We start from the raw sequence: 15132 nt of genomic DNA, 5'->3' as shown, positions 1-15132 counted from the left end.
TTAGAGGCTCTGGGGGCTGAGTGATTCTTTCTGAGGGGAGACCTGTGCGGTGGAATCTTTTACTTTGTGACTCATGGAGCTTGGAATAATTATCACGGGTAAGGGCAGGGCTGGAGCTGCCACATGATACAGTGTCAGTGAACATCTGCTTTGTGTCTCGTAAGCTTCTTCTGGAGTGGACATGCTGAGGGACAGCAGAAAGCTCACGGCAGATGTATAATCCCAAGACAGGTGCAGCCTTGGGTTTCCTTGCATCTGCTCTTCAAGTCCCCATGGGGTCATCCTGATAGAGAGGACTAATGAGAGAGAAAACCCCCAAACCACAGAAGCTGCCCGAAAGCACGGGCTCTGACCCAGCGCTCAAAGCACACACTAGGTTGGTATGAAGTGTGACCAAGAAGGGAAAGAGCGTCATCACCAAGTCCCAAAGCACCTTGTGGGTCCAGGACAGGTGGCCCCGGTGGAGAAGCCAGCACCACGATGCCAACCACACAGGGCAGAATGAAAACAAAGCATTCACTCTGCAGGTAAGATAAATGCATGCTTTAGGCAAGGAAGCAAGTCCTGGAGAAACTTCCCTATGAGTTGTGGCCATTCAGCGGGAGGAAAACCAGCAAGACACAACTTAACTTCAGGAGGATACCATGGGTAAAACCAACATCTCTGCCATTGTTCTAAGACAAAAGGCCTCTGCTGCTTCAAGGGCTGGTTTCTCCAGGGAATGTCTTAGTGTTTGTTAGCGTCGCTAAGAAGTGTCTCACATCTATCAGATAGGGACTATTACGAGGCCATGTCTCACATCTACCAGATGGGGAATATTATCAGGCTATGAGCATGTTTCCCCATGAGGAATTGTATTTATCTTCCTTTCCCAAGAAGATTTGCTTTTGAATGATTTGGTTCTATTTGTCTTCACAGTTTCAGCAGTTTCTTTTTCTTTCTTTCTTTCTTTCTTTCTTTCTTTCTTTCTTTCTTTCTTTCTTTCTTTTTTTGTGCTGGTACTGGGGCTTGAACGTAGGGCCCGGGCGCTGTCCCTTACCTTTTTTTGATTAAGGCTGGATCTCTGTCACTAGAACTATATCTCCATTTCTGGCATTAGCTAGTTAATTGGAGATAAGAGTCATTCTCTCAGATTTTATCTGCCCAGTCTGGCTGTAGTCTCCTGAGTAGTTAAGATTACAGGCAGAAGCCACCAGTGTATGACAAATTTTTTTTGAAAGAAAATTGTTGAATTGAGGGGCCGGGAATTTGGCCTAGTGGTTAAAGTGCTTGCCTAGCATGCATGAAGACCCAGGTTCAATTCCTTGGTACCGCATACATAGAAAAAAGCCGGAAATGGTTCTGAGGCTCAAGTGGTAGAGCTCTAGCCTTGAGAAAACCCAAGGACAGTGCTCAGGCCCCGAGCTCAAGCCCAGGACTGGCAAAAAAAAAAAAAATTGTTGAATTGATCAAAGATGAACTGGAGGTGAAACACTGAGGATAAATCATAAGATCCTCAGAAAGGATTTAGTGTAAGTGTGTGTGTGGGGGGGGGGTGGGTGGTTGTGTGTGTGTGTTTGTATAAAGTTGTTTATGAGCCTTCAGATATCTCTTGATTTACAGTGGGATCACATTCTGACAAACAGACTGGAATTGAAATTTTTAAAGGTGAAAAATGCATGAACTACAACTCACATCTGATAGTGAAGCTTAACACACAGGATACTGTGCTGTACAGGTGATTTCCTATTGAGATCCCTGACTGAGAGCCGCTGAAGCAGCCAGCTACTTCCCACTATCTCGGCAGAGGATCGGACCTCAGATTAGAAGCCTGGGAAAAGAATACAATTTGAAGTAGAATTTCTGTTGACTGCACACAGCTTTTGCACCACCCCAGAGCTGAAAGGTGGTGAGCCAAACCATCACACATCACAGGTTGGGGCCACGTGTGTTACTACTTTGGTTCATTGCTAAAAGATGGCTCTGCAAGGCCAGGCTCAAGTTCACCCTCAGAATGCAAGGCCAGTGTAGATGGGCAAAGAAAGACCAGTGCCTTTACCACGAAGCTGCCAGCAAGAGACTCTCTGCCAATAAGAAAGCCCAGTTCTGTGGTATGGAGTCTTTCTGTATGTTGGGGGAAAGGTGTCAACCCTGGCTAGCTTCTCGAACATGCTTTACCATTTCTGCTGAAGTGCCAGGTCTGGCTAAGAACAGAGCCCTGCTCTTAGCACCTGTGGCAGGTATTCATCCAGTCCTGTGACTCTTTGGATTGACTGATTTCGGTATTAAGAGTTAAGACTCATTGACTCCTGCTTGCAAAACCTATGTGCTATAACTTGAGTTAAACTCCTAGCCTTTTTTGATTCAGTTACTTTTTTTAGGTAGGGTCTTTCTCTTTTACCTGGGGTTGACCTTGGACCAAGATCCTTCACATGGGATTACAATGATAAATGATCACGCCCAGTTTGTTAAGATGGTGTCTCTATCATTCCTTTCCTTGGTTGGCCTTAAGTGGTGCTTCCCCTACTCTCTGCCTTTCGAGTAGCTGGGGTTACAGGCATGAGCTATTGTCACCCAACTAATTTTTTAAATCTTTAATTCGGTTTTATTGTTTTTTTGGCAACTGCTCCAGAATGTCAGTCATATATATTCAATAAATGGTCTTTTTGTTTTATCCGTGGTTTCAATCAGGACTCATTCCTACTGATTCTATTCTAAACACATCCAGATGTGTAAGCGAGGCAAAAACCCCACACCAAGCATGTCACCACAGGGACGACACAGAACGGCCGAATGTCTTACATGAGAAACACTTGGGGACTGCCTTTGCCATCATGCACGGGGACACCTCCACACAAAGATTGTTCGTGACTGAGAAAGAGAAACACACCATCGTTGGTTCACGTGCAGATATGGTCATTCATCCCCACAGTGGAAAAACACCTTGTTCTACGTCCTCATCATACAAACTCCTATTTTCCCGTGGGATAGCCATACCCCATGCCTGGAGAGGGTACCCGGACCCAGCTGACTACTGAATAGACACAGGACACGTAGCTCTATCCACACTTCAAAGGGATGGACTTGTCTGAGAACGAAATGTAGAAGGGTTAAGAGCTGGTGGAAGCACCCGGACTGGTTTTCAGTGGGGGACTGAGATCCAGAAGCCTCTTGGATGTCTCTGAGTCAAGGAATAGGATGGAATAAAAAATACTCACAGTATGGGCCAGGAGTTTGGCCTAGTGGTTAAAGTGCTTGCCTAGCATGCACGAAGACCCGGGTTCGATTCCTTGGTACCACATACATAGAAAAAAGCCGGAAGTGGTGCTGAGGCTCAAGTGGTAGAGCTCTAGCCTTGAGAAAGTCCAAGGACAGTGCTCAGGCCCTGAGCTCAAGCCCAGGACTGGCAAAAAAAAATACTCACAGTAAAATGACAATTTGATGAAGGAAAAGAATGCTACAAGTTCTCAACCTATTGGACATATTTGAGCAGCCACAGGTTGAACATTAGAAGTCTGTGCACCCATCAAACAGATGTTCACGTTGATTCCTTCTACTCCTGAGTAGCTGAGTACCACATCTGCTTGGTGTTACTAAGAAACAGGGAAGAGGGAAGCAAATTTCTCCCCAGATACTGCACTGTGATGGCTCTCCAAACACAACGGGAGATCCTGGGATTCTCGCTGGGTGGAGGCAGGGGTACCAGTTGAAGGCTTTCATCAGAGAACCCAGAGTAGTTAGTTGAACAGGCTGGGTCTGGATTTCATTGGATAAAAGTCCTGCATTTGATTCTGGCTTATCTCTCTGGCATGGCATTTCCCACTGGTATTCATCCTGCACGAGGATAAGATATTCCTCTTGTCCTCACTCCATAGAGCTGAGCACACATGAAAGCCACCATCCTATCTACAATGATAGGGTTGGGGAATGCACTGGGCTGGGCTGGAGTCACTGAGACGTCAAATGGCCTGGAGACTTCAAAGGATTTCTACACTGAGTCTCATAAGAATATGTGTCTCCTTCAGCCCAACGTGTTTTTCTCTCCAGCCCTGTTATCAATTAATTTGTACTCATTGTACAGTTCTGCAGGGCCAGAGTTTACATAGTTCCTCTGCCTCCACTCCTGGCACAGGGGCTCAGGTTGCCATTTGCCTCGGGGTGTATGTGGTGAAGGGTCCTACCTTCCTTGCGAGTGAAATCATCACAGTTAGCTTGGATTTGGGTATTCATGCTGAGGTGGCCAGACACTGATTTCAGTCTCGTGTGTAACGAACTGAGCTGTATTCTAACAGGCAGCCCGTGACTTATCCATGTGCAAACGAGCATTGCACATAGACTTCTCAATAAACGGAATCCATGCTGGTATGACTTATGCTCAGACTCCAATATTTAGGAAACTGAAGTGCTCTAATGGGAAGGAGGGGAGAATGGCATCCAAAACGGCAAAGCAGAAACCAGCAAAGTTCCCGAGGCTGGAGTGCTCTCTAAAGGAACATCCAGAGATGACCAGAATGTTCTCTGGAATGACTAACACGCCAGCCACTAGTCTTCCTGGCGGTGGAGCACCTGAAATGTGACTCTGATTATTAGTTTAATTTTAGTGAAGTCCATTTTAATCTGAGTAGACACAGCGGCTAGCTAGCATCCCCGTGGGAAACAGCAAGCGCACATTGGCCCCAAAGGCCCCAAAGCAACTTCCTCCCGGGCCCTTTCTCATGTTTTCCTATGCAACCAGGTGGCGAATTTTTAACCAAGCTTCATGCTTGGCTGACAAGCCACCTGTGCTTAAAATCCTAAAAATCAGTCTTTACTGGTCTGGAAATCTGGTTTTTAAATCCAATGTCACATTTGGCGTGTGGTTTTGCTTTTGCAAGCTCTCACATGTGTGTGAACAGGCGACCCTTTCCACAGGATCTGGGGCATGTTCTTGGAAGGCCACATGACCAAGCATACATTAGGTGCTGGGGTGATGGGGTGGGGGGTTCTTGTAGTCCCAGAGGCCTGGCACTCACCTGTTCCATGGGAGTGGCTGAAGTCACCCTTCACCACACGACACGTCTTGCCGTCCCCACTGCAGACCCCACATCGATCTTCTTTGGCTTCGGACCCAATGATGCCATCACAGCCGATTTTCTAGAAAGCCAGAGGACCAAGTTACTCTGTGCTTAAGACTCAGTAGAGTTATGGGTTTTATTTTTTTAGTGCCAATACTGGGCTTGAATCCAGGACCCTGGCACTGTCTTCTTAGCTTTTTTTGTTCAAGGTTGATGCACTATCTCTTGAATTACAGCTCCACTTCCAGCTTTTTGGTAGTTTATTAAAGATAAGTGTCTTTTATAGACTTAGCTACCTGGCTTTGAACTGTGATCCTCAGATCTCAGCCTCCGGAGTAGCTACGATTACAAACAAGAGCCACTGGAGCCCTGTTCCTGTGGAATTTTAAAGTGGATTCTCTATAATGCCCCATAGGTTCAGTGCCCGGGGCTCCAAATAGAAGCTCAATAAAATAATTCCTTTAAAACTTATAAAAGGAAATAAAATGCATAAAATCCAGCTGAAGTTCTACCTGTCTTCATACCTACATGGTTATCAAATATATGTGTGTGTGTGTATGTGTGTGTGTGTGTGTGTGTGTGTGTGTGTGTTATGGAGGAGGAGGGCCTGAGAAGACCCAAGGGAACCACAGAATCGTGCTAAGATCTAAAGTTCTGTCTCTCATGCCAGCACTGTTGGAAGCACAGGCCCTGTGTACCAAGGCTCATATGTCTCACATGATTAGCAACTCTCCATGATTACTGACTTACCACAGAAAATTGGAGAAGCAGAGACTGCATTCAGCCAGGGTTAGATAGCTCCCATTTCTCAGTTAGGGAAAAGACCCAGTCCACAAAAAGGCACTCCTCCCCGCTTAAAACTTACACTTATTGTTGAAAACTCAGGAAGGAAAAACTCCACTCCTGGGTCTGAGAAATATAGCATAAGTTTCAGAAAAAGGTTTTGGCAAAAATGACCTAAGTTTATGTTAGAGGAACACTGGTGTTTATTAATCAATTTTTGACAGTGTGTTTTTGGTGAAAGTAAACATGCTATGAATAAGAATAAAAATAATATCTAATAATAATAGTAAAAAACAATACCCAAAGGAGGACTTGCTACCTTTAACTCTAAAGAAACCCAGATAACCGGCCGGGAGTTTGGCCTAGTGGTTAAAGTGCTTGCCTAGCATGCATGAAGACCTGGGTTCGATTCCTTGGTACCACATATAGAAAAAAAGCCGGAAGTGGTGCTGAGGCTCAAGTGGTAGAGCTCTAGCCTTGAGAAAGTCCAAGGATAGTGCTCAGGCCCTGAGCTCAAGCCCAGGACTGGCAAAAAAAAAAGAAAAAAAAAAAAAAAAAGAAACCCAGATAACCCATTTGGGTGTAGTTTTGTTTTTCCCTAAGATCCTCAGACAGAAAGAAACCAAATGCTTTCTGCCTCACTCTTAGCCTCTTTCTCAACCAAAGCAATATGTGTGTGTGTGTGTGTGTGTGTGTGTGTGTGTGTATGTGTGTGTGAAAGCCTGCAATATGTCTCACATGGTAAGGTGCCTGTCTAATAACCAAACCTTTGTTTTATAAAAAAAAGAGTAGGTTATCTCTGCCTCCATTTTCTTAGTCCCTAGCCTATTAATTCATCCTAACCGGAGTTAGCGCTATCACACATAAACTGGGACTTTCATATACAGGAGTAAACCAAAGTTGTCAATTTGTAAAGACTATGTATATTGTCATGCTATGAAATCTTTTTTCAATCTGCCACAACGTCCTTCCTCCATGTCCTCTTGAAAGGGAAACATTTCAAACTCTGGTCTGGCTGGGTTATTCCATTTTTACCTCCACAATTTTCAGGCTGATGTCGTTGAATTTGCTTTGAATTCCAGCCACAGTTTTTTGTTTGTTGATGTTGTTTTTGTTTTAAACAGAAATCTGGGAGACTTAGGTGGAGCCTGTCTCAGCACACTGCAAAGGTTTGGCATGTTGGTCCAAGTCTGAGGATCTATTCAATGCTGGCACATCCAGGAAGCCTGTCTTGGATAGATTTGGGTCCCCTTTTTTCTCCCTCCCCTCTCTTTTCCTTTCTGGCTGTAAGGAGTCCTTGCTTCTTCAACTTAGTAGCCATCTTCTGACGTCCGTGTCATTTCATCTCTTGGGCAGGACGGCTTGTCTGAGTTTTAACTGGATGCAGATTGCAGTCGTCATGCTGGGATTTGTTCCTGGGCCTGACGGACTCATCTTCCTCTTCCTTGACTTCATCTTCCATTTGCTAAACTATACACTATTTCTCCAGAATGAATGCATGGAAAGTATTAATTTCAGCCTTCTTCCAGGTCTCAAAATTAGTTTATTTTACGCATATGTTTGGCTCTGTGTAGAATTCCATAATCATCTCAATTTTTCTTCCAGGGTCAATTTTTCTGTTTATTTTTCTTGATCTTTCCTAGTCATGCTGTTGGGTTTCTTCAAGTAGCTGATGAGCTCTTCGATTTGAGCATGAAGAAGCAAGAAGCCAATGGAGATGAGCTGTATTTGAGGCTGGGTAGTGCTGTATGCTAAGTTCCCTTTGGAGATTAGCGTGTGGGAAGCTGGAGTCTACCCCTAGCCTGGAAAGATTAGTGCCTTCTTTGAACACAAAAGGTCATAGAGCTTGGATGTAGGTCAGCCATATTCGTGCAGCCCTTAAGCCATCCACTTGCTTTGAATCAACTCTTCACTTCCAACCACCATTCCCAAGAGGGAGGCTCTCAAGCTGTGCTTTCTTCTCAGTTGTTCCAGCATAACCTCAGTGGCTTTGTTTCTCAATGACACTTCCATTCACTTTCTCTTCCTGAAAGAATGGAGTTTTCCTTTTGTCTGGGGTCCTCCATTCCCTTTCTCCCTATTTTTATGATTTGTGCTAGACTACGGTTGAGTAAAGTCCAGGGATGGAAGCCTGGCACCCACTGGCCTGCATTTTGGGGATACCAGTTGTGAGGCCATGATGTAGTAAAGGCAATAAGCAGCAAGGTGTTCTTGAAATATACTCCTGAGTATCAGTGCCGAGTGTGTCATCCTCTGTGCTATTATGTCTTCTTCACAGAGGATACTCCGAGGCTAGAGCCTCGTAATTCTCTTAAATTCCACCTGTAATTCTACTCTCCATATATATTTTTGGGCACAAAATGGGAAGCTAGCAAGTTTTTGACTGTGTAAGTGGTCTGTTGAAACAGACCCCAGATTCTAGAACTGCCAAAGCCTTAAGAGCAGGTAGTCTATCCATTCCTTCTCATTTATATTTATATATATTTACGTATAATTTTACATATATATAATACTCATATAAAAATATAATTTCTGTGTACTTCTATATGCTATATATAATGTATAAATATATTCATATATAAAATATATTTTAGAAATAATATACATTGTATAGATGTTATATATTATAAATGTTTACTTCTATACAATTGCATATAAATACATTATAAATACATATATATAAACACATACATTTATATATGTTATATCTAATATTTAAGCTTATATATGTTATTTATATATACATATAAAATGTATTTTTCCATATATAAGCCAAGGCTCTCCTCTGGAGCAGCTCATAAAGGAAGCTAGATTATCAGACTCAACACTACAACTGAAGAAGTTTACAGCCCCTAAATAGATTTTTTTTGGTGCTCATCAAGCTCATGACATGTTCATAAATTATGCTTCCGAAGAGAATGGTCCTGATGGGAAAGATTAGCTATATGTGTGTGTGTAAGCTAATCAAACCCTGGAAAAAATGCAAACATTCAGATCTCATGTGTACTTCCGTCTGTCCACCGTCCAGTCTGTCCATATGAATCTTCCGTTGCATGTAGGCAGCTGCAGCAAATAAGCTGTATATTAGAGACTTCTTCGCTTCTGGAGGCCGACGGTAGGTATAATTAATGACGAGCTGGCTACTTTATAGTGACATGTTGAAAAATATACAATGTTTGTGTTTCTTCCCCTCAATTCTCTCCCATTTTTACGAGTGCTGTTAAGTTTAATTTCAGCATGTTAAGTAATTTGTGACTCACTGAAATGAAACTTAACTCGGTCCTCATAAAAACGGAATAAGATGGTATTTCCATGTTTCACATTACGGTCTGAATCAGCCTGCTATTTGGAGCTGGGTGGAATCCACTCCAAATGCCATCCTGGAGCCTTTCTCCATACCAACTAGTTACTGTGTTTCTTAAAATTTCCCAGAATGCATCTGCCACCCCCAAATAGCAAAATTTATAGCCAAAGGAAATGGAGGGGAAAGTTATTCATAAGCAAACGGTAGTGATATTTCTGTCACATCTGTCTTCCACAAAAAGTGAGCGACTTCTACCTTTTTCTTACTGAAGTTAGATAATTATGTCAGTAAATAGATTTAGATCCTCTGAGATGTTTTTAGATAGGTTAACTGCTATTTTCACTCCACTATCTTCCTTGCTGTATTCACTTTGAAGGATCACAGGAATCCGGAATATTCCGTTTGGGGCAATTGCTGAAGTGAGGCATAAATATTTGCACTTGATTTACATTCATATTTAAGTATGTTCAAGTTTTGAGGCTAAAAGTTGACAGATGGTCTTCAATGTCCTCTAGAAAGCAATCCCTCCACCTCCCAACCAAGCCTTTAATCTTATGACGTGTTTGTAACAAGTACTAATGCTTCCTACTGAGACCTGACACTTTTGCTAGGACAGATGGGCTGCTTGGAGGCCCGGCACATTCACCAGTACACACAATGCCTGAGAGCTGTCCTGTACACCCTCACTACTGGCACAGGAAGAGTCCAAGGAGCAGAGACGCCATAGAGTTGTGAAAGGCGCTACATCTGTCTTCATCTCGGTGCCCTCTGACCTCACTTTGCTAGTGCCAGGTTTCATGCAGGTGACACCAAAAGCCATGATGGTGACAGTGGTGGGTTCTGTGGAGATGGAAAGACATCTGGGAATGGGGAATCTTGTGCCCCAGTGTCTCAGCCATAGACTGAACTTGTGTCCATATCAGAATTGTCCAAGGAATCCTTAATGCCAGGGTGATGTCATTTAAAAGTGGGGTCAGGAGGACGACCCCTCAGTGACATGATTAGTGCCTTCATAAGAAGAGACCTGAGATCAAGGAGTAGAACTTCCACTATCATGGTAGAGGGCGGACTCTTTAATTGGAAAGGCTGAGTTTCAAACCAAAGCACAGACCACCAGGAACACAGATCTCATTAGCTTGAGAGTTTTAGGATTCATTGAAATGCTGCTTACATGGCAAGAACACTGCAGAAGATGCCAGCCTGTGGCTGGGACGACTCCAAAGTACATGGTCTCTGAGCCGGGGAAGTTTCTTGCAAATGAATGACATCATTAGTGGGCAAGGAGAACTGGCACATGGGATGGCCCACAAAAGCAAAGCATGTAATTTGGAAAGGACACAGGCCCTTCACTCTTCCAGAGAACTGTCAGCAATGCCTCATATTTCAGAAATAATGATAAGGGCTTTGTTCTCACGGTCCAAGAGGCAGCGCCTGGAACATTCTTTGCTGTAAGGAAGCAGTCCTGAGGGTTCTGTTTGCCCACTCACGGCTGCCCCCTCCCTGGGAGATTGCCTTGCTGAGATTCTTGGGCGCTGGGAGTTTATCACCTTTACTAATCCGTATTTGATAACAAGGTCAGGCAGTGCCAAAGAGCCTGGGTCTTGTCAAGCTTTATCCTGGTGGTAGTGGGGATGGGGGATGGGATCCCAGTTTGAGGCTGGCTTGGACTGTGAAGGTTAAAAGTCCACATGTGCTAAAAAGGGTTTGCTGTGAGAGTCAGCCTGGATGTTGGCTATGTGTGTGCAGCCAGCGGTTGCCCATCCACAATTAAAGATAAATGTTGCGATCCACAACTGCACAGAAAGGTTTCCATTTTCTTGTGCTGGTCCTGGGGTTTGAACTCAGGGCCTGGGTGCTGTTCCTGAGCTTCTTTTGCTCAAGTCTACTACTTTATCAGTTGAGCCACTTCTGGCTATTTTTGGTAATTTATTGGCAATAAGAGTATCATGAACTCTCCTGCCAGGGCTGGCTGTGAACTGTGACCCTCAAATCCCAGCCTCCTGAGTAACTAAAATTTCAGATGTGAGCCACCAGCGCCCCGTTTCTATTTGTCTTCATAAGTGCCATTTATCAATGTCCCAATTGAGTCACTGACACCTAGCATCAGGGTAGGTTTGGGGAAGGAATTCCAGCATATGGAGGGCTCCTCCAAAGCGAGGCTTCAGACCCCAGAGCTCTCTCACTTGCTCAGACTGAGTCATCAGGCAATGGCAGCTAAGGGTAGAGTGCCAGCCTTAAGCAAAAAAGTTTGAGGTCAGCATGCAGGCCCTGATTTCAAGCTCTAGAACCAGCACTAAAAAATAAAATAAGAAGGAGAAGGAGAAGGAGAAGAAGAGGAGGAGGAGGAGGAGGAGGAAGAGGAGGAGGAGGAGGAGGAGGAGGAGGAGGAGGAGGAGGAAAGAGGAGAAGAAGAAAAATAAAATACAATACAAAAGTTTTGATTCTAGCCAGGAGTTTGGCCTAGTGGTAAGAGTGCTTGCCTAGCATGAATGAAGACTGGGGTTTGATTCCTTGGTACCATATACATAGAAAAAAACCAGAAATGGTGTTATGGCTTAAGTGGTAGAGCTCTAGCCTTGAGAAAGTCCAAGGGCAGTGCTCAGACCCTGAGTTCATGCCCCAGGAATGGCAAAAAAAAAAAAAGTTTTAAAAAAGAGTTTTGATTCTTTCAGCTACCCAGATACCTATGAAACAAAGAGCTCAGGCATGGCCTTGAACAAACCCTCTTTGAGGGAGGCCTCTTGAGGCCTCAGTTCCACCTTAATCCCCGCTGGGGAGGAACCTCCCTCCTCCCTCCACCCCTTCCCAAGGACAGATGGAAAAGCTGGTCACCTGGCACCTGCCATGCACGCAGAGGTCAGTCTCATAGGGTCCACAGGGTGTGCCATCCAGGACTCGGTCAGCCACCAGCAGCGGGGACTCTTTCCCAAGCGGCGAGCAGTAGAGTTCACATGGCTTATCTGAGGAGGAAAGGGTTGCTAAGGGAAGTTGATGTGGGAGGGGCAATCCTTAGCAACTAGGCCTCACTTGATTGGACTAGCAGTGACCACCTGGCCGGTGCCAAACCAATCAGTCTCTTTCTTCACGATGCTGTCATATAGCTAAGCCTCAGTTGTGGGACCAGTACTCATTACCCTGGAGTCAGGTGAATCGATAAGAATCCTTCTCCTGAGATCTCAGGGCTGGAATTCTAGATACAGAGAGAGCCTTTCCTTGCACACTCCAGGAATATCGAAGGCAGCCGATAATTCTGATTGTAATTCAGAAGAAAACAACCACAACAGCTCTGCCAACTGGAAATATCTTCTTATACTTATGGAAAATATATCTGGCACAAGAGCAGACCTGATGGATATGAATTAGTCTATCCCTCTGATAAGGCTGTTTGCAGATGCTCTGGTAGCATCATCAGCGTAGCTGACTTCGTACAATGTACTCGTCCTGTGGGTGTCATTGGGGATATTGATATTTGGTTGCTGTACTGCTGTACCTTGAAAACCACTAGAATGTTCTCTATTCTGAGCCACAGGGGGCTCCAGATGATTTTGATAAAGGATATGGATGTAAGTAAGAGGTGCTGTGAGTTCCCTAACCACCTACAGGTGTCAGGGTGTAAGACAGACAGACTACAGCGGGAACACTGACCCTTGACTACCACTGTAAGTTGCAGAGAACCAGGGCATCCTAGCATCTTCCTGGATCCTGGACCAGATCTCTATTCTGGCCTTTGGGTCCTTTGAGATGCCCTATGTCTGCCACAACTTCTTTTTTTTTTTATTTATTTATTTATTTATTTATTTAGCAACTTGGGCCAGAAGGGCCAAGTTGGAATCAGGGTAGCCTAACCATTACCGCCACTGATGGCTTGGACCTGAAGAATCTCAGTACTTCTTCTGCCACACTAGAGAGGAGGCAGGAATCCCCTATTATGCCTAGACTTCACCAAGCAGCTGCTGACCTGAGCAAGAGAAGTCAGAACCCTCGACAGTTTCCACGGGGCAGGCAGACAGGGTGGGTTTGGCAGGCAGACCCCTCAATGGGTTTCTGTCTCAAGGATTTTCCACACTTCTCTAAGACCATCTTTGTCTTCCTTGGGAGGTGGCATGGATTCACGGTCCTGCATCCTCCTCCCTTGGAAAAGTCTACCTCTGCAAGGAGAGAGAGAGAGAGAGAGAGAGAGAGAGAGAGAGAGAGAGAGAGAGAGAGAGAGAGAGAGAGAGAGAGAGAGAGAGACAGACAGAGACAGAGCGCAAAGAGAAAATATTGCTTTCCCTTCTTTCTTGAACCATGCGCTCCTTGCCAAAGAATTCCACGGTGATAGCAGGACTATGAATAGAGCAGTCAGAAGAGCCGAGAGCCCAACCACAGGAATCAACGTTATCGCTGCGCCACAAGAATCAGGCCTTTCAGAAAGAGCGTTTGGGGAGGAAAACTTACAAATCTGCCTTCTGAATTTGGCCATTTATTATTTTGGTTTTGCCCTTGTGAAATGCTTCTTGGGGGTGGGGGGGGGGAGTGCTAGCTTTCTCTGTTTATATTTGAGAGAAAGGAAAGAAATCAACTATGTAAGGAGCCATGGTAATTCCACCCCAGTTGGAAGACAGGGCCAGCTTGCCTTGCAAAACTTTGAACTCGGTGTCTCTCCTTCAAAGCAACAACACGTAACAGCCTATTAGCTGTCCTGATCAAACAGGGTTGCAATTTTCAGATCAAAGACGGAGGCCCATTAGCTATCATTACTGATTACTTGGGCGGAAAGAAACACCAAGCAAATGGGTGAGAAGGTGCATTTGGGACCCTGGGAAGTCTCTCCACAAGACTTCCAGGACAGAGGAGTCTGTGCATGCAGAGGTCTTGGTCGCTGTGTTGATAAGGGAATCTAGAACTGCACCATCGAAAAGTGGTTAGAAGGAAAATACGTTTTAAGTTGGACTTGGAGGAATCTGTGGAAAACCAGACAGTGAAGTGGGATTTCTGTACTGAATAAATGAAGCAGGAAGACTTAACAGCGCAAGCGAGCAAGCAACCAAGGAAAGAATAACAAAGCTTTGTGCTCAGAGCTGAGTGGAAATAAAAAAGGCGGTGAGTCTGTCTTCGATCTCTCATAGTTTCTGGCTCCAAGGAAAGGGCAAGAGGACAAGGGTTTCAAAGCACAGCTCTCTGGCCTAGGGACAGCTCGAAGACCGGTAGTTGTGTTGCAAAGCATCAGATGTCTCTGGTGCTGTCTCTTGTCCAGATCTGAGAGGCGCCTGTGGGGGCTGGACGCTCCCCGGCCTCCTCCTGCATCAGATTAACAGCCAGGCAGAAAGAGGCAAGGGTCCTCATGTGTCAAGTGCATCCCTCGTGGGCCTCTACTGTACGAGTTCTTTTGGAAGAGTTGCCCCCTCTCTGTTCCTCGGCAGGGAAGTGTGACAGTGGACAAACTGAATTCTGCGGTTAAAATGACAGTGCAGCCACACTTTTTAAATAAGAAAACTGCCTGGGACACTCTCAGACTTTAGAAGGGTCCTCAGGCAAAGGGGTTGGTATTACCTGCCATCATTTAGAATGGGTCTAAGCCATCAGTGTCTCCTGTGGCTAAAAGCCATGGATCTGAAGTTTGCTCTTGTCAATGAGGCGACGGCTTCCCCCTCAGACAGCCATACACATTTGAACTTGTAAATTGCAGATGGCTGGAATGGGAATGGAGATTTCGAAGGCCCTTCCCGACTCAGGGAAGAAACCTAAGACCTGGCACTGAATGTTCATTTTTTGCCAGGCCTTTTGGAGGCCTCATCGCTACAGCTCTTAAGTTCTCTCACTCTACGCCCATGAAGTCATGCTTCCTGTCTTCTTTGAGTATTGGGAGCCAGATGATAGCTGGTTATTTTCTGAGTCAACTTCGCTCCTCCAGAATTGGGGTCGGCTCCCTCCCCTGCCCCCTTGTCAGCTGCAGGAGCTTAGACACATCACGTAGCCTGTCATGTCTCATCTTCTGCACAGCTTGCGCTTGCATATCCAATGAGATGATGT

The 15132-nt window shown here is 45.0% G+C and overlaps 1 protein-coding gene across 2 annotated transcripts in view; it reads right to left on the bottom strand.

Annotated features, from left to right (window-relative positions):
- Nucleotides 1-15132, bottom strand: part of Adamts17 (ADAM metallopeptidase with thrombospondin type 1 motif 17) — a 113329-nt gene that overhangs the window by 23040 nt on the left and 75157 nt on the right. Inside the window, exons 14-16 of one of the 2 annotated variants that reach the window (XM_090321340.1) lie at nucleotides 11953-12080; nucleotides 4992-5112; nucleotides 2782-2850 (exon numbers count right to left, since the gene is read on the bottom strand). In XM_090321340.1, coding sequence (XP_090177466.1) covers nucleotides 2782-2850; nucleotides 4992-5112; nucleotides 11953-12080 — 318 coding nt within the window. The remainder of the gene's footprint in view (nucleotides 1-2781; nucleotides 2851-4991; nucleotides 5113-11952; nucleotides 12081-15132) is intronic. The other variant, XM_090321341.1, reaches the window with a different exon arrangement.

This window comes from Megascapheus bottae, chromosome 30 (assembly GCF_031878675.1).
Source record: "Megascapheus bottae isolate mThoBot1 chromosome 30, mThoBot2.hap1, whole genome shotgun sequence".
Classification (NCBI taxonomy): Eukaryota; Metazoa; Chordata; class Mammalia; order Rodentia; family Geomyidae; genus Megascapheus; species Megascapheus bottae.
Note: the sequence above shows the minus strand (reverse complement) of the source record. Positions and strands in the feature narration are given on the sequence as shown.